The sequence below is a fragment of the Malus sylvestris genome, chromosome 15 (assembly GCF_916048215.2).
Source record: "Malus sylvestris chromosome 15, drMalSylv7.2, whole genome shotgun sequence".
NCBI classification, from domain to species: Eukaryota; Viridiplantae; Streptophyta; class Magnoliopsida; order Rosales; family Rosaceae; genus Malus; species Malus sylvestris.
In genome coordinates, this window is record NC_062274.1 from 53,237,840 (window position 1) to 53,261,577 (window position 23,738).

A 23,738-nucleotide genomic window follows, 5' to 3' on the forward strand; every position below is an offset into this window, starting at 1 on the left:
TGTTTTTCAACCTTTAACTTAAATTTTTTAAAACAAGTTAAAACTTGAGACTTTTCAGAGATCAAAAATATAAAAGTGTATCTGGAAAAATCATCTATGAAAAGAACAAAGCATGAATTGCCACATATGGTTTTTGTTGGAAATGGTCCACATACATCAGTGTGTATAATCTCTACAAGATCATTACTTCTTGTTTCTGTCTTTTTGCTTGTTGAGTTTGTGGTTTTGCCCTTAATGCAGTTAATACATTCTGCAGATTCATTAACGTTCAATCTTGGCAAAATACCATCTTTGATTAACCTCATTATCCTTTCTTTCAAGATATGACCAAGTCTTGGATGCCAAAGCATATAAGATTTGTCATCAGAGGACACACGTTTTGTGGCTGAATGTTCTATATTGAACTTGCCAAAGATCGCCATTGGGAAATGCATAACCAATAAAATTGTCAAACTGATTCTTGAAGTAAAATTTAATTTGATTAACATCCACTGCAAATGAAAAACCATCCTTGACAATTTGAATTACAAAAAATAAGTTCCTTCTCATGGAAGGAACATAAAGTACATTACTTAAATTTAAAACATAACTAATTGATAATCTCAGTTTGACAGAACCAACAAACTCAACTACAACTTTATTCCCATTTCCAACATAAACATTATAGATCTCCTTACTTGTTCTCTTCTGGCTTTGAAATCCCTGAAAAGAATTTGTTATATGTATTGAACAACCTGTGTCAAACCACCAAGAGTTTTGAGGAATGAACACCATATTTGACTCCACTGTCACAAAAACATTAATTATTTTGTTACCTTTCTTGATTAACCAAGCTTTAAAACCAGGACAATCATTTCTTAAGTGATCCTGATAATGACAAAAATGACATCTTTTGACACCACTGTTATTATTCTTAGGTCCATAAGCAATGGAGGTTGCTTGAGTTTTTGCAGGTAACACAGTGGACTTGAACTGCTTCTTGGAACCAGAAGTTGTGCCAGCAGTTGACACAGATTTCTTGAATGCAATTGACTTCTTTCCGTGTGTTATAACTCACTTTCAGTTGCTCATAATCATTGGATAAAGAGTACAGCGCCATGTGCACAAGAAATTGATCTGTAATACCAATATCCATTGCATTCAACTTATTTGCAATGTTGACCAATTTTAACAAATGCTCACGAATGCTCCCATAACCATCATGTTTTGTGTTAATGGGTGCTGACAAACATGCACTAGTTTCAACCTTGTCTGACCTCTTGAACTTCTCTTCAACTCTGTCCATATAATTCTTAGCCAAATCACAGCTAGGAATTCCTCCTCTGATGTGTTCCTCCATCGAATTCTGCATGATAAGCAAGGACATTTGATTTGCCCTATCCCATCTTGCAAAGAATTCTTTCTTGTGCGGTACTCTGATCTGTCAATGCAAAAGGTTGAGGAACCTTGAATGCTATGTTAAACTCCAACATACCAAGATTCATTTCAATATGCTGCTTCCATGCGAAATTATTGCCATTCAATTTTTGTACATTCACCAAACTCATCATATTGAAACCTATGATACCACATGTAAACATATTTATGTATAAGGATCGATTCCAACTAAACCAATATGACAGTGCTTGAAACGATAATTAAAATTGTGCATGATCATATTAAATGCAGTATGTGCATGGTTAGGGTTTGTGACAGTATAAGAAATATATTTACTTGGAGCGGAAGACAACGAAGCCATGATCTTGTCTTCTTTTCTCTTGGATTCAAAAATAGTATCTCAATACTCTCAATAGGATTGGTATTCGATATGAGAACAAGTAGCACCTGAGAAGAGAGATCAAAATCGACTTTATATGATGCAACTGCATCTCCCTATCAGAGATGCAGTTACTGTCAGTTTGTGTAGGTTACAACTGCTCTTCATTTGAATTGGTAACCACCTTTAGTTTTCCCTCTAATATAGAATTAATCCGGTGCAATTCATATAATTGAGTCCTTACATAATACAACCCTTTCACTTATATATTTGCACTGTGGTTTAAATGACACTCACATATAAGTCATTCTTAACACTGCTTATCCCTAACTTTAATCTTTCATGACTCTCCCTTCTATCGCTCACCCAAATCGCAAGCACAACCCACGCGACAACCATCCAAACCCAAACCGACCTTGGAGATCAAGATTGTATATAAATTATATTGCAATTTTCATTTTGGTCCATGAATTTAGTAACGATTATGTAGTGCTCACACATTTGTCTTGCAATTTGCAGGTTGATCCATAAATTCAATATATGTAGCGCACAAACTTTTATCTTGCAATTTTCATTTTGATCCATGAATTAATGAGTAATGTTAGGGAGACTAAATTTGTAGACAAAATTTGCAAACTAAATGATGTATCGCCAATAAGAATGAGCACGTTTATCAACGTTTAAGTAATAATCCAATCATCAACTTCTATATCATTTAGTTTATACAATTTTATTTACAAATTTAGTTTCTTTAGCATAACCCTGAATTAAGTTATTAAATTATATTGTCATCATGCTTCTGGCTTACATGTGACATTTCATCACAACTCGTGTTTTTGAATAAAATTGAGTTATTGAAGAGGGCTTGTGCCATTGTGAAAATCAAGCACCTTTGTGGCCCTTTTTATCGAGATTCGAGACTCTTCTATAGGTCTATTTGCTCCCCATGGTGAAAATCACGTACATGGTGAAAACACACTTCTTCATATCTTCTACATAGATCTTGTTTGTACCATACTTGACCAATCCCGAAACTACCGAGCACCGGCCAACGCTATACTGTCAAGGACCCAGAAGAGTTCCCCTCCGACCAGGAGGCCAATCACTACTCGACACGTGTCAAGATTAGAAGCCAATCAGAGCGCAGCACGTGTCGACATCAAGAACCAATCATAACATGACACATGTCAATGTGACAAAGCTACAAGTTTTTCTATAAATAGGGGTCATTCCCCCACAATATTGCCTAATGCCATTTGTGTTAAATCATTCACAAGAACTCACTAAATTGAGAGCTTGATCCTTTGTACTTGTGTAAGCCCTTCACTACTAATAAGAACTCCTCTACTCCGTGGACGTAGCCAATCTGGGTGAACCACGTACATCCTGTGTTTGCTTCTCTGTCTCTATTTATTTACGTACTTATCCTCACTAGTGACTGAAGCAACCAAGCAACCAAGCGAAGGTCACAAAACCTGACACTTTCTGTTGTACCAAAGTCTTCGCTGATTTTGTGCATCAACATTTGGCGCCGTCTGTGGGAAACGACACTTATTCCTACTCTCTTCAGCTGTGTCAAGCTGGTTTCTATCATTCGTACACTTTCTTTTGACCAGGCATCCCTCTCCAACATGGGAAGCGAAGGAAGCCACAGCACACAGAATGACACCCCCCTTGCACATAGTGCGAAACAACGAAAGAAGGAAGGAAAACGAGTTCTTCTTCAAGCTAAAGTCGATGAGTTGGAAGCTCAGAACAACAAGATAGCAATGAGGAATGAGGTCCTCCAGGAGCAATATGAGAAGCTCTTCGAGACACTCCACGAAGCTAGGCAAGCTCAGACACGCGAGCTTGTTGCCCCTGTGGAAGTCAACCATCAACTGGGTGCCCTCCAACATGGAGGGTCACATGCATTCGACATAGATATCCCTGATAGGGAACATATTACCCCTCGACTTGATAATCAACATGAGGCTTCTCTTAACCCAGTTGCTTCGACCCGAACCATGAGAAGTGGAGGGAGACACCTCTTTGCTGAAGGGGCAGAAGGATCGAAAGCCGTCTTTCGCGATTGTCGGGATTTCCTGAAGCAACGTCGAGAGAATTCCATCCATATAAGCTCAAAGATTAATGACCCAAGGATTTCTGAGAGACTCGGTCCCCTGCCACGGCCCAAACCGGCCACCAATTTGGGGAAGGGGCAACAAGTCCTAGAGAGACATGAGGGTACAGGGGACTCAGAGGTGTTCCGACAAACATACCCTGGAAGCCAGTACAGCGAGTCCAGGGAAAAATCACATGCCCTTGATCAAACCTTCCTAATTCCAATAGGAGATGGAGATTTACGAAAGAAAGCTCCAGTGACACATAACTCCGCTCAGGACCCCCTTGTCCTACAACTTCTTGAGGAAGTAAACAAGTTGAAGGCTGAACGTCAGGCTGAAATACCTGACTGGAACCAACCCAGGCCTGGCCCTCTTACAAGGAGGATCCTCAACACCCCCCTTCAAGCAAAGACAAAGCAAAAGCTTGGCTTGCAACTTTATACTGGAAAAGAGGACCCGATTGAGCACCTTAACCTCTTTGAGTCCACCATGGCATACCGGATGCACACCGACGAAGAGCGATGTCTTCTCTTCCCCTCCACCCTCTCTGGTGGAGCTCTAAATTGGTATTGTCGTCTTACACCTGAGACGGTAGACTCATTTGAGGAATTGAGGAAACTATTTGTTTCCCAACACATTTTCCAAACCGATCGCTTGCACTCTGCAGATGACTTGTACACTATCCGCCAGAAGCCAGACGAGTCATTACGTATGTATGCTGGCCGCTTCAGCCATGAATACTCCCGGTGTGCCGAGGCAGACGACAAGACTGCCCTCAAAGCCTTCACGGCAGGCCTACGTGATTGTTTCTTTAAATACATGATCAATGCCAATACTTGGAAGACTTACTCTGAGGTGATGGCGCAGGCTTATAACCATGCCTCCGCCGAGGCAAAGACATATCAGGAGTCCCCCAAATGATAAAGTCCAGGCTAAGCAAATTCGATACAAGTCTACCCGCTACCTGATCATCAATGATCAACTCTATAAGCGAGGTTTTAGCCTGCCATACTTAAGGTGTCTTACGCCTGCCGAGGCGGAAATCGTCCTTCGGGAAATACATGAGGGAGTCTGTGGAGATCATGCTGGATCTCGGTCCCTAGCACACAAGACTTTTCGCCAAGGATATTACTGGCCAACACTCCACCAGGATGCCATCAAAGTATCCCGCTCATGTGACAAATGTCAACGATATGCAACTATTCCTCATTCCCCTCCAGAGCCTCTTACTCCTATGATCAGCCCTTGGCCCTTCGCCCAGTGGGGACTTGATTTGATCGGCCCAATGCCGGCAGGGAAGGGCAAAGTCTGTTACGCAGTCGTTGCAGTGGACTACTTCACAAAGTGGGCCGAAGTAGAACCCTTGGCAACCATTACTGAGGCAAAGATAGAAGACTTCGTGTGGAAGAACATCCTTTGTAGATTCGGCATTCCCAATGCGATAGTCACTGACAATGGGCGACAGTTTGACAACAAGAAGTTCAGGTTGTTCTGCTCTAAGTTCAACATCAACTTATGCTTTGCCTCTCCAGCTCATCCCCAGTCTAATGGACAGGTTGAGGCCATCAACAAAATAATCAAGCGCACTTTGAAAACCAGCTTGGACAAAGCTAAAGGCTGTTGGCCAGAATTTGTACCCCAAGTTCTTTGGTCATATCGCACTTCATATCGGACTTCAACAGGAGAAACTCCATTCTCACTTGCCTTTGGCACAAAGGCGTTTGTCCCTGTTGAGCTCGAGCAAGCAACATTCCGAGTCCAGAACTACATTCAAAGTGAAAATGACAAACAACTCACCCTCAACTTGGATTTAGTCGAGGAACACAGAAACCAAGCTCACTTGAGGAATGTCGCCTACAAGCAGCGCATCTCCAACTATTATGACTCTAGGGTCAAGCCTCGTTCTTTCAAAATAGGAGACTGGGTCTTAAAGAAAATATTACTCTGCGACAGAGTCCCGAGTGAAGGCACACTTAGTCCAAACTGGGATGGACCGTATGAAGTCATTGGCATCAGTCGCCCTGGCTCTTACACACTTAGAAGCTCTGATGGCAAGACCCTTGGCCATCCATGGAACGCTGATCACTTGAAGTACTACTACAAATAGACTCACGATGTACAAGTGTTGAGCTATAGCCGTTCGGCATCCTATGTAATGAAGGCCATTTGGCAATGAATTCAATAAAGAGGTAATTTAGCCAACTCAGCCCTCACTCTTTTACATTCATAGCAAGCGATGCCAGAACCCTTCTCAATCAGAAAGCAATCCGTCTTCCACAGTCACTACAAAACAAGCAAATGAAGACCGTGTCAAGCGCCAAAAAAAAAAAAAAAAAAAAAAAAAAAAACAGCTTCATCCAAAAAGCTTCACCCGAAAAGCTTCACCCGAAAAGCTTCACCTCCAAAGCTTCACCCACAAAGCTTCACCCAAAAAAAAAAAAAAAACTTCACCCGAAAAGCTTCACTTAAACAAGCTTCACCTCCAAAGCTTCACCTAAAAAATCTTCACCTAGAAAGCTCCCTCTACATACTTTCACCATCAAAGCTTCACCTAGAAAGCTTCATCTACAAAGCTTCACCATCAAAGCTTCACCTAGAAAGCTTCATCTACAAAGCTTCATCTACAAAGCTTCACCATCAAAACTTCACCTAGAAAGCTTCACCTACAAAGCTTCAACACAAAACCTTGCTCCAAATAAACAAATTTTGTTCACAAAACCCAAGATGCCCTTGAACTTGTACAAAAACACTTGGGTAAACATAAACATTTTTTGTTTTACACCCACAAGGGCCCAAATTTTTCCTTCTTATTTATTCACTTATATATGTTCCCAAACATATTATAATAGATCCAACAACAAGCCAAAGTCCCAAGTTTCATAATGGACAAAAGTACAAGCAATTCATCAATAATGAAGGTGCTACAAAAATTGGAATCTGCCCCAAAATAGAAATCCAATCGAAGAGACTTTTTCTCTCTCTCCCTCTTCCGCCTCCTTTCATCTATCAAATTTCTGCAACCTCTGCTCTTCTCCAATGGAGCTGAATTTTGGACACCCTATAGTTCTTGAGCATATGAACAACTTTCAAGAAGGAACCATTTCTGTTTGAGCGACGGAAATTACAGTGTTGAAGCTCCAAACATGATAGTCGGCTTCTTGCAGATTTCGAAGCTGTTGTGATGTTTCGAAGATCTGGAAATATTTAACCGTTAGTTCATCCTGAATTTTTGATATGTTATGAAAGAGTCGATGAGGAACAACTTCAATGAAGAAAGCATACCGATCTGAACAAGAGAAAATGGAGTTTCGAAGCTCACAACAAATCTGACGGGTTGACAGAAAAATAATAACCAGTCATTCATCATACCTGGATTTCTGGAGTTATACTGCTCCGAGGGATCTCAAATTTGGATATGTTGTAGTTCACAAGCTGAGGAACAACTTCAATGAAGAAAGCATACCGATCTGAACAAGAGAAAATGGAGTTTCGAAGCTCACAACAAATCTGACGGGTTGACAGAAAAATAATAACCAGTCATTCATCATACCTGGATTTCTGGAGTTATACTGCTCCGAGGGATCTTAAATTTGGATATGTTGTAGTTCACGAGCTGAGGAACAACTTCAATGAAGAAAGCATACCGATCTGAACAAGAGAAAATGGAGTTTCGAAGCTCACAACAAATCTGACGGGTTGACAGAAAAGTAATAACCAGTCATTCATCATACCTGGATTTCTGGAGTTATACTGCTCCGAGGGATCTCAAATTTGGATATGTTGTAGTTCACAAGCTGAGGAACAACTTCGATGAAGAAAGTATGTTGATCTGAACAAGAGAAAATGGAGTTTCGAAGCTCACAACAAGTCTGACGGATTAACAGAACATTGATGAACAGTTACTCATCATACTTGAATTTCTGAAGTTGTACTACTCCGATGGATCTCAAATTTGGATATGTTGTAGTTCACAAGATAAGGAAAACCTTTCATGAAGACGACTTTGCAATCTGAGCTATAGAGAAAGGTGTTATCTTGCATCCACTCAGGCTGATTAGTGGAAACGAAAAGCAATTCCACCAAAGAAAAGATGAAAAAGAGAGAAAAGCTACTAATTGCACTTGATCTTGTCTAGTCAATAGCATGCAGCATCAAACACACAAAAGTTGGAAATATTTTTAGATAAAGCATATACGAATGTGTGACATCGAAACAAGGATTCGTTACTTTGACAAATTAGTAACACGCGAGACACCTCATTCGGCAACTCTCTTCGCCTGAAGACTTGGGGGACTCCCACCATATGCTACTGCACCTTGATACTCGGCAGTCTCACAACCACTCAGTGACTTGGATTTTTCAAGTCTCCAACCGAGAAGTTTTCCTCACTTGGGAAATTAAGGGAACACTACCTCAAACTACATGCTTCACTCACAAAGCTTCAACAATACAGGTTTCAACAAAAGCAAAAATTCAAAGAACTTTATGAAGAAGGCTTTGGTGTATTTAACACAATATGTTGAAATGAAGCAAAGCTTATTTATTAATATTTTCGATAAGCCACAAATATGTACATATACATGAGTCAAAATAAACAAACAAAAGGGAGCCTTCACAAAGGTTGCTTAGGGGAAGTCTCAGCAGTTGGTAGAGCCCCAGAAAGAGAAAGCACCGGAGGGTGGTTATCCGGAGCCTCAGTACTTGACAAAACCCCAGAAGGAGGAGGCATTGGAGGTTCATCATTTGAAGCTTCATTACCAGGTACAGCCCCAGAGGACGAAGGCAATAAATGCCTTTGGAACAAACCCACAAACCGCTGATGATCAAGTAAAACCTTACCATCAGATTCCTTCATCTGGTCAAGCTTCCTCTTCATGTTTGTAGCATAGTCATGGGCGAGCCGGTGCAACTGCTTATTCTCATGCTTGAGCCCTCTAATCTCCTGTTTAAGACTCATCACTTCAGCAGCCAATGATTCAACTTGGCGGGTTCTAGCAAATAGGCGTTGGGCCATATTAGACACAGAACCTGCACACTGAACACTAAGAGCCAGAGAGTCCTTAACAGCCAACTCATCAGACCGTTTGGAAAGTAGTCTGTTATCTTTGGGAGTGAGAAGGTTCCTGGCCACCACTGCAGCGGTCATATCATTCTTCATCACAGAATCCCCAACGGTAAGAGGACCAGTAGGGGATATGAAGGATGGGCGCCATATGTTGTCTGGAGAAGGCATGGCTGTCTCTTCTCCAAGGTTCAAGTCAAAACGACGGTCGGAGGGTCCAGACATTTTCAAATGTGTTGAAGAAGGAAGAGGTCAGACAAATCAAGATCTTAGAAGTGCAAGAAATGAGCTTCTACTGGTAGAGATTCAAGTGTGTTGTGGAACTTAATGACAGCCTCTATAAAAATCTGCACTCGACGGAGCTTCAGAAATCGAAGAGGCGTTTGCTTTCTCAAAAGCTGGGCTGCTCAGAGACCACGAGGGCCGATCTCAGAAATCGAAGAGGCGTTTGCTTTCTCAAAAGCTGGGCTGCTCAGAGACCACGAGGGCCGATCTCAGAAATCGAAGAAGCACCTGCTTTTGCAGCCTCGTCAGCACCTGTCACATGCACAATCAGCTTTGCGGAAATTACGGGCAATCTGTCGAAGATTTCTGGTGAAGTAGAAAGCACGTGAATCTTATTGTTCAATCACCGCTCTCCATATGCACCATCAACTCCTCGGGTACCACATATAACTTTGTCAAAGATCTCTGACAAAGTTTAGGCACGAGAATTTCGAAGTTCCAGCTACCCTACTATTACCCATAAGGGTAAAGGAACAGCACCACTGCTTGACAACTGGAAAGTCCCTATGTGTGTCGACCTCCGTGTTTTGCGGCAAGACAGGTTGGCAAGAACGTCCAACCTTTACTCACATTCGAGAAAAGACTCTCAACATAATTACTTTCTCAAAAACCGGAGTAGCACCGCTTTCCGAATCTCGAGAGTCAGATCCTCGACGGGATTGCTTGTTCGAAAACCGAAGAGGCACAACTCTCAGAACTTCGAGAGCCAGATTTCCTTAGATAAAGCTTGTCTGTAATCTTCACACGTAATATCAGCTTTCCAGATACCACATACCACTTTTTCAAAGTGCTCTGACAAAATTAAAACACGTGAAGCTGGTAGCTCCCACTACATTGCTGTGACCAAGAAGGGTAAAGGAATAGCATTACTACTTGTTATTGGGAAATCCCTATATACATTGACCTCCCTCCTCAACGGACAGGCAAACCTGCAAAAATGCTCAACCCTTTCTCGCATTCGAAAAGGCACCCTCAACATAACCTCTCGAAATACTCAGCTTTATTTCCCCCCGATAATACCTCAGCAAATAAGCCACACCAAGAACAAGAGTATCTCATATCATCAGGGTCGAAAGCAAGAGTATCCCATATCATGCTTTCTCCCTGTCTTTGTCTTTGTCCTTGTCCACACCTGCAGGACAAGGAGAAAGAGAGCAGTCAGTCGGAACCTGAAATCAAACCTCCAATTTGGAACTGACTGCCTGGAGCCTTTGCCTGGTTGCTTACTTAGCATTGCTCTCGAGTACTCATCCTCAACTGCTGTCAAGGTCACGAATTCCACCGGCAAATACCTCATAACGGTTGATCAGATATTGGCTCTTTACACTGAAGCTGCCAAGCGTGGATGAGTCACTATGAAGGAATGTTCTGAAGGACCATTTAAATGCAAAGGTTGCACACCACTTCTGCCATGCAAAAGATTGAAGCAGAAGGTTCAACGGTGATCTGAAACAGATCACTACAGCACGACACCTTTCCATACCACATTCATTATTCCGTCAACAGCAAAAGTATCCCATATCATCAAGGTCGAACGTACTCTAGATTTGATGGACTTGTTTTGACCCTCAAATTTTTGAGTCGGCCTTATACTCTGAAGGGCACCAGAAAACCCTCCAGTACAGTTCAAGAATAAGCCTGTGGAAAGTTACTTCTTCAAAAGCAAAAGTATCTCATATCATCTCTTATCCATTTGCTTCTCCTTATCCTGGCAGTTGAATGAGAGACAAGGAGAAGGAGAACAATCAACCGGAAGCCGAGGTCAAACCTCTGATCATGGGTTGCTTACTTGGAAGTTTGACTGCTTACCTTGTCTGTCACCTCTTTCGGCAGATCTCCTAGCTCGGCGACTTGGGGGACTCCTACTATAGGGTTTGTATCACACTTGACTAAGCCCGAAACTACAACTAAGCTTCAAGTGAAATTGATACATTACCTTGTGCATCTTCATCAGCTAAATACACCATTCCCGGATGGAGGAAAGGTACTTCCAGAGAAGGGCAGATGAAGATCAGACCACACTTCGGTACTTAGAAGTTTCGTGATTACTCAAGGGATTGGATCTTGCAAGTCCCCAACCGAGGAGTTTCCCTCACTCGGGAACTTAGGGGAGCACTGTTTGTACCATACTTGACCAATCCCGAAACTACCGAGCACCGGCCAACGCTATACTGTCAAGGACCCAGAAGAGTTCCCCTCCGACCAGGAGGCCAATCACTACTCGACACGTGTCAAGATTAGAAGCCAATCAGAGCGCAGCACGTGTCGACATCAAGAACCAATCATAACATGACACATGTCAATGTGACAAAGCTACAAGTTTTTCTATAAATAGGGGTCATTCCCCCACAATATTGCCTAATGCCATTTGTGTTAAATCATTCACAAGAACTCACTAAATTGAGAGCTTGATCCTTTGTACTTGTGTAAGCCCTTCACTACTAATAAGAACTCCTCTACTCCGTGGACGTAGCCAATCTGGGTGAACCACGTACATCCTGTGTTTGCTTCTCTGTCTCTATTTATTTACGTACTTATCCTCACTAGTGACTGAAGCAACCAAGCAACCAAGCGAAGGTCACAAAACCTGACACTTTCTGTTGTACCAAAGTCTTCGCTGATTTTGTGCATCAACAGATCTCAATTTATGGTTGTCGATTCAAGTGAATTGAAGAGGACCAAAAGACAAAAATTAACATGGATTGTGTGGAAAGTAAAAAGGAATATGTAGATAGTGTTGAATAAAGCAAAGAGTCTCACATCGGTCATCATACAAAACAAATCACAACTTATATCAAATGTCCACTTCTAATTGCATCAAGGTCTTTTGCATAAAAACCCCACACCTATTGATTGCACGGGTGATTAATGAGGACAATATTAATGCTATTAGTGGTGGACCGTGGCGTGTTTCTCTGAAACTTTAATTTGGTTTCAGAGTGAGTTTTCAAACATGACCGATGTAGCTTCACATCTGGTTAACTCCAAAGAGGCCCAGTGTGAGGGGCATGTTGAATAAAGCAAAAAGCCCAACATCACCCATTATACAAAGCAAATCATAACTTATATCAAATGGTTCCACTTCTAATTGCCTTGAGCCTTTTTGCATAAAAACCTCACAACTATTGATTGCACAAGTGATTAAGTGGAAACAACATTGAAGTTGTTAGTGGTGGACTGCAGCACATTTCTCTGAAACTTTAACAAATAGCACCACCCTATATAAATTGCTATTTAATATTATCATCTGGCGATATTATTCTTCACATCTTAAATTCGATTATTCAAATCGTGATAATAATGCAGAGTATTCTCAACTGCAAAATTGGTTACTGCTCGAGGAGTGAGGATCCTCGTCGGATTCTCAAATCACATCCGTTCATCGTATATTGTGCAGTTAGAAATCATTGTAAATTTTTTTATTTAAAATTGAATATAAACAATATCTGACAAAAATTGACCGCACGATATACGATGAACGGATATAATTGGAAGATCCCCGATATCTTCACAAAGAGGATCCGATGAGAATCCTCTCACCTACTCGAGTACAAGGATGCCTCTCCGTTACACATCTCCTACTTTAATTTCCTTTTCTACCCTTATTTGAATTTTTTTTTTTTTTTGAATAAGCGATATTATCTATACTAGGAGGGAGAGGTGAGCTTAGCCTCACAATAATGTGGTTCAAGTTTTTCTTTAGCGAGAATCAAACATGAGACCTCTCACTCACAAGTGAAGAGGAATACCGATAGATCTTAATACTAAGTGACTCTTATTTCCAAAATTACAAGTGAATAAACCGTTAAACAGTGAAGGGTAATTTAGTCAAAAGACTGGGGACATTTTGTATCTGCCAAAAAGGCCAACGAAACCCACATCACGGCTTTTGATTTTTCGTCCGTTCCACACATCTTCCGCTTCTGCTGTTGCTGCTGTTGCTTCTTCTTCGCTTGACATCGAACTTACAAAAAAAGCAAATAAAAAACAGAGAGAAAGAGAGAGATATGGCGAGAAGGCCGGACGAGGAATACGATTACTTGTTCAAAGTGGTATTAATCGGCGATTCTGGCGTAGGGAAATCCAACCTCCTCTCCCGATTCACTCGCAACGAGTTCTGTTTGGAGTCCAAGTCCACCATTGGCGTCGAATTTGCCACCCGGACTCTCCAGGTTCACCTCCTCTCTCTCTCGTTCTCCTGTATATATATATATATATATATATATATATATTACACACACACCCACTAACCCGATTGTGTTTGTATTTGTATTTGTTACTGGACCGGAATTGATCTCATTCTTTATGCTCGTTCTTAATGTTTTTTGAGTTAATTGGATCTGGGTTTTCTGAGAAATGCTTAATTGAACCTGGATTTGGATCGGTTTCCAATTTGTATAATGTGACATTGTTCAGATCTGCTAGTTTTCTTGGTTCCAGAATTGAATTGGGTTTGTTGAATTCTCGAGAACCGATTAAATTTGGTTTGTTCTTCACTCCATGGGTACCAAGTTAGATTTCGTAATCTGCTTACTTTTCTTTTGAAGTTTAAGCAGATCATATAGTTACTAATGATGTGAGAAATGAGAAATGGTGTGGAATTAAAGATTGATTGTCCCCAAATCCGATTGCCTATAACAGAAATCCAAATTCCCCAACTAGATACTGAAAACTAGCCCCCGCTTTTTGGAATCGGTTACGGGTAGACATAGTTGGGTTAGGGAGTTTGCTCTTTGCTTGCCTAACATTGACATTCACTTTGCCTTATGAGCCCTGAGGGAGTCTTGGGAGGGTTGGTCATATCTTCCCCAAGTTAGTTTCCTGGTCTTTTTGTGGTGTTTAGATTATGATATCTTGACTGTGTAGGCAAGAAATTTATATGTCAATTTTCAGTAACTTGTTTAAACAAATCTAGGAGTAACTTAATTAAACAAATCTAAGTAGTAGAGCAATACTGTTGAGATAACAGATTTCATGTATGAAGACTGAAGAGGAAGGATTAAGACAGGATGTTCACGAAACGATGAGAAGTGTGGGTTTCCTCAAACTAGTATGCCGCCCAATGATTAGGACCTTTTATTTTTCAGTCCTCCATCAAGATTATCAATTAGACAAAATTGGAAATCATTTGGCCATTTGATGACAATCATTATAATTTCAATTTATAAGATCAGTTGTGTTTGTATGCACAATAAATAATCTTTGAAGTTGAACCTAAGAAATGGATCACAAGTTGAAGTGACTGGGGGTTTGATTTCCGCATTTTTTCAATGATGTGGACATCTCTTGGTCCTTCCCTATATGTGGATTTGTATTAAACAGGTTCACTGATAAGTTGCTTGAGTTGCTTGTGTTGGTGATACTCCTTCATATGTTTGCCAAACTTTTTACTCGTGTTGAATTATTGTCTGTACTTGCTGAACTTACCGAATATTTTGGGCCAAGCTGTCCAAAGTTGGGATTGGTCAGGTTCATACAAGCAAAGTCTCACCTCTATCACCCACCACTTTATTGCAATTAGATCACATCTAAAAGCTTTCCCACTTGTAAAAGTATCATGAGTTGAATATCATGCTCTATAAGACCTCCCTCAGTCGATAAGACAATATTTTGGCTTACACTTGAGTGGATGAATATTGTGCTGTTTAAGACCTCCTGTTCATTTTGTCAGGTCGAGGGGAGAACTGTGAAAGCTCAGATATGGGACACAGCAGGACAGGAGCGATATAGAGCAATCACTAGTGCCTACTATAGAGGCGCCCTTGGAGCTTTACTTGTCTATGATGTAACAAAACCAACAACATTTGAGAACGTAAGCAGGTGGCTGAAGGAATTGAGAGACCATGCTGACTCAAACATTGTGATCATGATGATTGGGAACAAGACTGATCTGAAGCATCTACGTGCGGTTGCCACAGAAGATGCCCAGGGCTATGCCGAAAGAGAAGGCCTTTCATTCATTGAAACATCTGCTCTTGAAGCAATCAACGTTGAGAAGGCTTTCCAGACAATTCTGGCAGAGATATACCGTATTATTAGTAAGAAGTCTATCTCATCAGGCGAGCCAACACCTGCAAGCATCAAAGAAGGGAAGACAATTGCAGTCACTGGAGATTCAGAGGTCAATACAAAGAAGGCTTGCTGTTCTTCAACCTGAGGTTGATTAAATTGAGTTTTTCCGGTATTTGTTCTCTTCCTCATTACGTATTCCTCTCTGTCGTGGGTTATTGCTTTCAACTTATTCTTGTTGCTTAGTCCTTTGTCAAACTATAATTTATTTGTCCGTTGCCCGGGATTTTTCTGTAAGGGGTATATTTATGAGGTATATAACAGTGATGATTAGATGGATGATACACCTAAGTAAGATTAAGCCTCACGAGGTTTGGATTGTATTTGTAGAAATACTTATACAGGTCAGAGCCAAAATTATTACGTTTCACTTTCACCTATTTACTAGAAACTGCATTCCAACTATTGCTATTAGAAACCGTTACGGTACGCTTGGTTTGAGGGAGTCATGGAGTATTGGAAGGCTATGCCTATCCTCTCGCTCCGAAGTCGCGATAATTATTTTTGTTCGGTGTTTACTTTGAAACGAAAAATAGTTTTGCGATATTCAACATTTTTTAGGTTTTCTAACCAAAATGATCATTGGGATTGACAAACTTAGATTTAGGCACATTGTTTCTTCAATATTGGGGTTCCAAAACTGTCACCTTCACCTCGAATGGATTGATTACTAACCACATGTCAAACAAATCTAGACAAAATCTAGACCATATGCGGTTTATTAAATCCATCTCCAGATCCAGACATATTGTTTCTTCAATATTGTGGTTTGAAAATCGTCGCCTTCCTCTAGAATGGGTTGAAATACTAACCACGTGTTGAACAAATCTAAAAAACACTAAACCAGATATGGTGTGTTAAATCTATCTCTAAATTTAGGCACATTGTTTCTCAATATTGCAGTTCTAAAATTGTTGCCCTCACCTATAAAATAGCTCAAGACCAAGGACTATACACACAATTATAATGCAGTCATGTATAGTTCTCTAATTCCATATCAAGAGTTGAATTCCACTTTCAAAATGATGGGGTTAATTTTTGAAACATTTGAAGACCAAGATGAAAAGGAGGATGTTAGCTTTGTAGAGCTAAAAGTGCGCAATTCAAAACTTGAATGATTTGCCAGAGGTATATATTCGCATTATTGTATCTATTCAATTTTTAATTCTCTCGTTTTAGCTACATTTTGTTTTTTTTTTTATGTTCATAACTTCTTTGCTTTTGCATTACAAGACGAGTCTTGAGTAAAAGAAATATTGCTTCTTTGTAACTAAAAGATCACAGTTTGAAAACAATTTCTTTGCAAAGCAATGGTCCCCTTTCCCGACCCTCAAAAAATGGAGAACTTTGTTGGCTTGAAATCACCCTTTATTTCTTTAGTTTTGTTAATTGATGTGTTTCACTCAACTGTCCATTATTTTGATTTTGGAATTTGATCCCAAATTCTAAATAAATGCAAATGAAAATTTTAATTCAACCGGATTGACCAAAGTGGCGAGGATAGGGTCACGAATTTGATTTTCTTCCGTGTAAATGAAAGAAAAACATCAATTAAAATGCTTTAACTCTCCCTTAGCCCCCCAAAAAAAAAAACCATTTATTTGATGAAGGATGCCATCAAACCAAACCTTTGTAGAAGAGGGGCAAAGTAAAGAAAATATCCAAATTTTTGTATAAGTTGATTTGATTTTAAGGATGTCAGTCAAATAGGTCGGACATGCTGAAAGGTCAACCCAATCCTAACCAACCATTCACAATTCGGGTTTGAATTCGATTAAAGTTCACTCAGGTTTAACCAGGTTTGGGTTCACTTGGGTTTTCGGGTCCATCCATCATTTGGGTTCAAATGCAGAGTGCATTTTTTCTCATCCCCTAAAGTGATGCCGTTAGATTAGTGTAAATTTCGAGTTCGTGTCATTTAAATCAAACTAATCTAATGGCAATCAATGGGGACGGGGTGAGCAAAGAACACTCTTCAAATGCAACTATCACTCTTCAATCCTGCACGACTTTTTCCTTGCATTTTTCAACATTTTTTCGTTAATCCTGCAAATTTTTTCTTTCGATCGTCTAACAGGCAATAGTTTTTCCGTAGACAAAGATTCAAGTAGGCAATATTTTACAAGTTTCTGAAAGATCCACATGACACTTCAGTCAACACAGTTCCACTGTCTTAGGATTTTATAACAGATTTGATACTAGGAATGGAATGACTAACCACAACAATTGCTGTTTTGCTGAATTGGCTGGCCCTTCATTTCTACAGCTCCGCTCGACCTGTTAGCAGCTGGTTGGTTTCCCATTCTGTAAAATTTTAAAAGAACAATTACGAAGATACGAGATTACAAGCAAGTAAAACCACAATTTAGTATCTGTCCACAAAATTAAACAATAACAAAAACAAAATAAAGTGCTATCCCGTAAGATCATTTTTAAATACCTCCTCTTCTTTTAGGTGTAGTTTAAAGAAGAAATATACGACAGCTTTTGACAGATATTTTACGGTTATCATCGGAGCAATTATTATGTTAAGGGAGTTCAGAATCATAGCATGAAAGAGTGGATTAGTGGTTTTACTTTTTCTTTATCTCGGCAGCCATGGTTAAGAAAGCCTGCTCAACATTGATCGAGTCCTTAGCACTTGTCTCAAGGAAAGGGATCCCAAGCTCGTCAGCAAAAGCCTACAGTGCATCATTACAAACAAGATAGAAAAGTTAAGCCACAGCAAGAAATTATTAACAAATCATTGTTATTTATAGACAGCTTGATAGACAACGATTGTATTTTCATCAATGGGAAATCACTTTCTCCGACTCCACATTCATGGGAATCATCCAGAACGTCATTAGGAGCATTTCAACCTCAAACACCCACTCTACTAATGCAAAGCACTTCGAGGTACACTTCTTAATGTCAAAAAGAATTTATATTACAGCACTATAATATGCAATAAACATAACCAGACTTGTAACTGGAAATAAGAGGTAAATAACATGCAAATTAAGCGACACGCAAACACGCCCACAGTTTAACAGTTTTATGGAACGGGTTTGATGCTTTTAGCAGACTGAGCATATCAATTGCCCAAAAGCGTGGTGAAGAAGATAAGCAATTAAAGTTTAGGTCGTTTAGGTCGTACCCAGTGCACAAGGCTCCCGCTTTACTCAGGGTCTGGGAGAGGTGAATGTCGGCTAGCCTTACCCCCATTTATGGAGAGGCTGCTCCCAAAAGATAAGCAATTAAAGTAAACTACTTAATTGTTCAGGCAACTAAACTACAATATTTACCTTAGCAGTTTGTGTGTCAACAACCTTGTTCTCAACTAAATCACATTTATTACCAACCAGAAGCTTGCACACGCTGTCATTTGCATATCTGTCAATCTCATTCAGCCACTGCTTCACATTATTGAAGCTCTCCATCTCGGTAACATCATACACAATCTGGACCAATTCCAGTAGAATTAAGACTCTTTCATTTACGGTAAAGAATGAAACCACACATTACATTAGAATGTAATATCAAAAAGTCATGCATAGTTAATGTTGCAGAATAGCTTAAAAAAAACTAGCTTTCATTAACTACTGACTTTAACATAGAAATGAAAGAAAGATAGTTAAGGTAATATTAAGCGTTTTGATTTTTTAAAAAAAAAAAAAAAACATATACAAAGAGGTATCAATAATCTACATCACATTTATAACATTCTCAGCTAACTTCATCTTGCAGGTTTGATCAATTGCAGCAAATCATGTGCATCCATCCCAGTTAAGGGTTTCTAGTTCCAGGGGCTCAAGATCTATTCTTTACCATTAAGTTTCCTCAACCCCGCTAACCCCAAAGGCACAGAAGAAAATACTAAAAACAAGTAAACAATCTTACAATTATCCCATGTGCTCCTCGGTAGTAACTGCTTGTTATAGTCCTGAATCGCTCCTGTCCAGCAGTATCCCACTAAATAACAGAAAAGATGAATATGTTAATTTCCTACCGAATGTTGATTAATCAACAAGCAAGAGCAATTGAACACCCTATTCAGTTTTCCATGAGGGATCATAAATAACATTTCCAATAAATATCCTGTCTATCAATTTAATACTTCTACTGATCTGCCTAGGTAAGACTAGGTGAACTGGACTTAGAACTATTCTCTCATGACAGAAACATACAATTTTGCAGTCGTTTCGGAACAAAATTTATGTTAAGTTGAAATTGTTCATCAAGAATGACACTAAAGAAAAGGCATGCAAATAGACAGCCAATAATGTTCATTTAAATCAGAAGCTTATCAAATTTTGGAGAACAATTTTAACCAAAAGTCCAATATACACACGAAAATAAGATAACGCCAATTGATTCAAAACCCGTAATAGACCCATAACAAAAAAAAAAAATTATTTTAGTCAAACTCAAACATACATGCTAAATCAGTTATGGTGAGATAGAACTGGTTAAGATGGTTTGGACATGTGAACCAAAGACCTATAGATGCTACGGTTAGAAGATATGATTATGAGACAAAGGCTCAAGACAAAAGGGGCAAAGCAAGACCTAGGAAGAATTAGAAGGAGACTCTAAGAAAAGACATGGAGTACTTGGAGCTAACAAAAGAGTTGTCGCAAAACCGAGCGCAATAGCGTTCTAAGATTCATACAGCCGACCCCACTTAGTAGAAGAAGACTTTGTTGTTGTTGTTATACATGCAAAACTCACTGGTCCCAACAAGTAATTTCATTTAATAGAAAAAGAAAAACGAAAGCAACCGCTACTCACAATCTGCAGCTTGGCTGTCTTGCCATCCAGCTCCACTGTTCTGATTTTCTGAAAATAATAAGCAAATGTCAACAAATAAACCAAAAACAACAAAGCAATTATACAAACATAAATATATACATATACTCACAAAATCAACTCCAATGGTGCTTATGTAGCTGTCTACATAGGAATCATCCTGAAAGCAAAAATAAAAGACAGCAAAAGGCATTAATTTGAGTACCAATTACAGAAAATATACCTCAAAACCCTAAAATTTATTTCTAAATTAGCACAATTTTAATTTTTAACCTAAGGGAGAAAAGAGAAATGACTGACAGCGAATCTGAGAAGCAAGCAAGATTTTCCAACGGACGAGTCCCCGATTAGCAAAAGCTTGAACAAATAATCGCTATAAAAAAAACCCAAAAAATGCACAGAAAATCAGTAAGATAAAATTTAGGCACGTGATAAAAAATGACAGAAATGGGAAGTTTGGGGGAGAAGGAAAATAGCGCTTACTATTCGTTGCTCATGATTGAGAGTCGGCAAAAATTGAAATCGAAAATGATGGGGGAAGATTTTTGGGGATTAAAAGACACAAGGAACACAAGGGGCTCTTTTGTCTTTGTATTGTGCTCTTCTTCCTTCCTTCACCTCACACGTCAAATCCTAGACACTTCAAAAGCTCTTCCCGCGGCCCCACGTTAACGTTCATCGTTTTTTACGGAACTTTAACGAAAAATTTCTATACTGTTTATTTTAATAAAAAATTATATTTTTACGTTAAAAAATCAATTTTGTACTATTTACTTTACCTTTTATTTTCTCCTTATTGTTAAAACTCAAAGTTTTCAAGTTTTTTCATTAGTTTTTTTTTTTTTACCTTCTTTTTTTTTCCTTTTCCTTAGTTGAAGCCGAATTTTGTTGAGAAATTTTTTATTGTGATCGAAATACGAATGGTACACCACGTGTTTTTACATAAGTGGAGAAAAATTTTATTTTTAAAGTTATTAACTTTTTGACACACATATCCCACCATTTGTGTAATGACATGGTGTACCATCTCATATTCCGATCACATTAAAAAATATATCCTCTTTGTGAGGATTTTGGGAATTCGTCATTCTTGTCCGTTCATCGTACATTGTGCGGTCATAATTATTTTAAATATTTTTATTTTAAAATTAAACACAAACAATATTTGACAAAAATTGATTGTATAATGTACGATAAACAGACACAATTCACAAATATTTAGGATCATCATCAAAAGAATCCGAAAAGGATACTGTTGGGTTGAAGCCAAATATGCTAAATAGAAAATGATGATATTTTTAGTTTTTTATTGTAAAATTTTAGTTTTGCATTTTTTAATTAGTATAATGATTATTTTTACATGTAAATCACAGATAATTAGTTTGATATCACATTATTAAGGCATATCTATTATTTAATTGGAAGTTATCACACAAAATTTAAGTTTTCATTGGATCAGCGTATGAATTTATTGTTTGATAATATGATTACTTTTAGTATTTTTGTAATTCAGTTTAACATGATTGTACAAAACATATAGAGGAGGACTCGTGATTGTAATTGAGGTATTCATCTCCACATGATTTACAAAGATTTATAAACTCATTTGATTAGACAAACAAAGATAACATGTTAAACAATGGAAGTGCTAGTATGACTTTGCTTGTCTAATTTTATAAATCTTAACCAATGGCACAATCCGAGATCTATATGCTTTAATTTGGGGTTAGCAAACAAGCAAGTTTAGTGGCTCCTACACAATCCAGATTCTTTGGTTGCCAATCTGCTCAAGCAAAATATCATCAGAAATATGATTTGCCAGTTGCCATAATATTATCATGGTGTGCTAATTTGCAGAAAATGAAGATTGATTGTGAAGGAAGCTGCTTGTTTTGTAACGAACGGTCGCAAACAACCGAGGATGTTTTGTGCGACTGCTCACTGGCTGTCGGAGTTTGGAGGGCTAGAGGGATGTTCGTGAGGGACTGCGTGACAAGCTTAGCCTGGAGTTGCCTAGGCACAGCTTTGCATTCGCTCTTATGATTCTATGGAAGTCAAGAAACTCTTTTTTGTACCAAGGGTACTCTATGCTGCCGCTGGAGATCTTCGTAATCGCGGAAGATAGGTTGATTGAATATCTACACCAAGAAGGAGGAGATGGGAAGGAATGAATTTTCATCATAGCTAATTATATTCTAATCCCTTCCAAATGAAAAGAAATTCACTCCCACCAAATATCTTGAAATTTGATAATCTCCAATTCAATCCAATTATGTGTATTAAACGAGCCCATAGGCTGACAAGACAAGGCATGGCTTGATGGCAGCACAAGATCTCATTTGGTTCAAGGAGCCTCTGAACTTAATTGTTGATCTTCTTTAAGAGGATAGTCAAACTATGTAATTATAGTGTGAGATGTTTTCTTTCTTTCAATCGAGTTGAAATTCCGACAATTTTTTTTTTTTTGAGACTCACCTTAAAACACCGTATCCTCTTTGTACGTAATCTTTCACAATATTAATGAATATCCTACTTTTCTAAACAAAAACATTGGCAAAATTCAATGGTTGAAGTTGACATGAGATCATGATTCATGGCACAAAGCTTATCTATAAGAGCAACTGTATGGTATGAACTCACCACCACAAGTGTTTCGATTCAATAATATAATGTTATATAAAGTAAAACTTACACATAATTATGAAGAATTAGAATGGATGGTTCTCTAAAATCAGTTATATTTTCTATTAAATTATCTAAAAAATGAGCAACTTCCAGAAGAAAAAAACAAATTAAAGGTCTTTAAAGTTAGTGGGCTTTTATCACTCTAGCCCATAAAGATGTCCAAAACAACAACGTAGAAGGAAAAAAAAAGAAGAGTCAGCTTCTCTTTCATCTTCCTCGCAAGAAAGCTGCTGCAATCCTGCAATTCCTTCACCTCCTCCATGGATGGACTAGGTTTTGAATGGACTATAACATTATTTGACAAAATAATTGCCTTGGCGTAGCCTATATAGTCTTTGGAGTAGATCTCTCCACTTGCCAAAATGTTTGGAGGGTCCCCAAAGGACCTTCATGGGCATTTTTCCAGCTTTCGGGTGGTTCTGAGACCATCTTGGTCCCTCTATGGATCCACCCTTGCTCGCATCCAATAAGAGCAAGACTAGTTAGAAACGAGTATAGAGAAAACCTAGCCAACATAATGAATTGTAAATCTAGTGAATTGATAGTAAGGAAACCTGCACTATAAGTTAACTGACTTTTAATAAAATGATCTTGATTCTTTTCTACGCTTATGCTTTGCTTGTTAAAGATTTCAACTTATAAACGTACATACATGGTAAACACAAAGTTTGAAAGAGTGATTGGGATCGAAACATGGGCGTCCGGATGAGTTCTAAGCTTATCGGGCTAAGAACTGGTGTCGAATCCTTGAAAAGGGATACGATCGATGTCTCCAAGTAGATTAGCATGGACGTGAAGCAAGTTGATTAACCATAACGTTGATTTTTCATCATTGTCTTCCAAACCTCAGGCCAAATCACTCAGGATATTCATTAATATTGTGCAAGATTACGTACAAAGAGGATACGGTGTTTTAAGGTGGCCAAATCATTGTCTTCCCTCGCACATTATTTTTAACGAGTGAGCCATCTTATTTGGTTAAATC

The 23,738-nt window shown here is 38.9% G+C and overlaps 3 protein-coding genes, 1 long non-coding RNA gene and 1 pseudogene across 4 annotated transcripts in view; 1 reads left to right on the forward strand and 4 right to left on the reverse strand.

The window, feature by feature from the left end:
• Positions 1-673: 673 nt before the first annotated feature.
• Positions 674-1,458, reverse strand: LOC126605386 (uncharacterized; annotated as a pseudogene).
• A 5,192-nt stretch (positions 1,459-6,650) lies between these two features.
• Positions 6,651-8,032, reverse strand: LOC126603226 (uncharacterized). Its single transcript, XR_007616196.1, has 4 exons — positions 7,593-8,032; positions 7,412-7,509; positions 7,231-7,328; positions 6,651-7,055 (listed from the first exon to the last, which is right to left on the reverse strand). It is a non-coding gene; the product is annotated as an uncharacterized LOC126603226 (long non-coding RNA).
• A 348-nt stretch (positions 8,033-8,380) lies between these two features.
• LOC126603223 (uncharacterized) overlaps positions 8,381-23,738 on the reverse strand; it is a 33,084-nt gene continuing 17,726 nt past the window's right edge. Inside the window, exon 2 of the mRNA XM_050270003.1 lies at positions 8,381-9,842. Coding sequence (XP_050125960.1) covers positions 8,474-9,148 — 675 coding nt within the window. The 5' untranslated portion in view covers positions 9,149-9,842 and the 3' untranslated portion in view covers positions 8,381-8,473. The remainder of the gene's footprint in view (positions 9,843-23,738) is intronic.
• On the forward strand, positions 13,098-15,657 carry LOC126603224 (ras-related protein RABA2a). Its single transcript, XM_050270004.1, has 2 exons — positions 13,098-13,380; positions 14,880-15,657. Exons 1-2 carry the CDS (start codon positions 13,216-13,218, stop codon positions 15,363-15,365), a joined length of 651 nt encoding a protein of 216 aa, XP_050125961.1. The 5' UTR covers positions 13,098-13,215; the 3' UTR covers positions 15,366-15,657.
• Positions 17,380-20,706, reverse strand: LOC126603225 (ras-related protein RABD1-like). The gene is made up of 8 exons (XM_050270005.1): positions 20,552-20,706; positions 20,369-20,441; positions 20,181-20,228; positions 20,051-20,098; positions 19,160-19,231; positions 18,565-18,720; positions 17,855-17,958; positions 17,380-17,581 (listed from the first exon to the last, which is right to left on the reverse strand). The coding sequence occupies exons 1-8, from the start codon at positions 20,563-20,565 to the stop codon at positions 17,491-17,493; spliced, it is 606 nt and encodes a 201-aa protein (XP_050125962.1). The 5' UTR covers positions 20,566-20,706; the 3' UTR covers positions 17,380-17,490.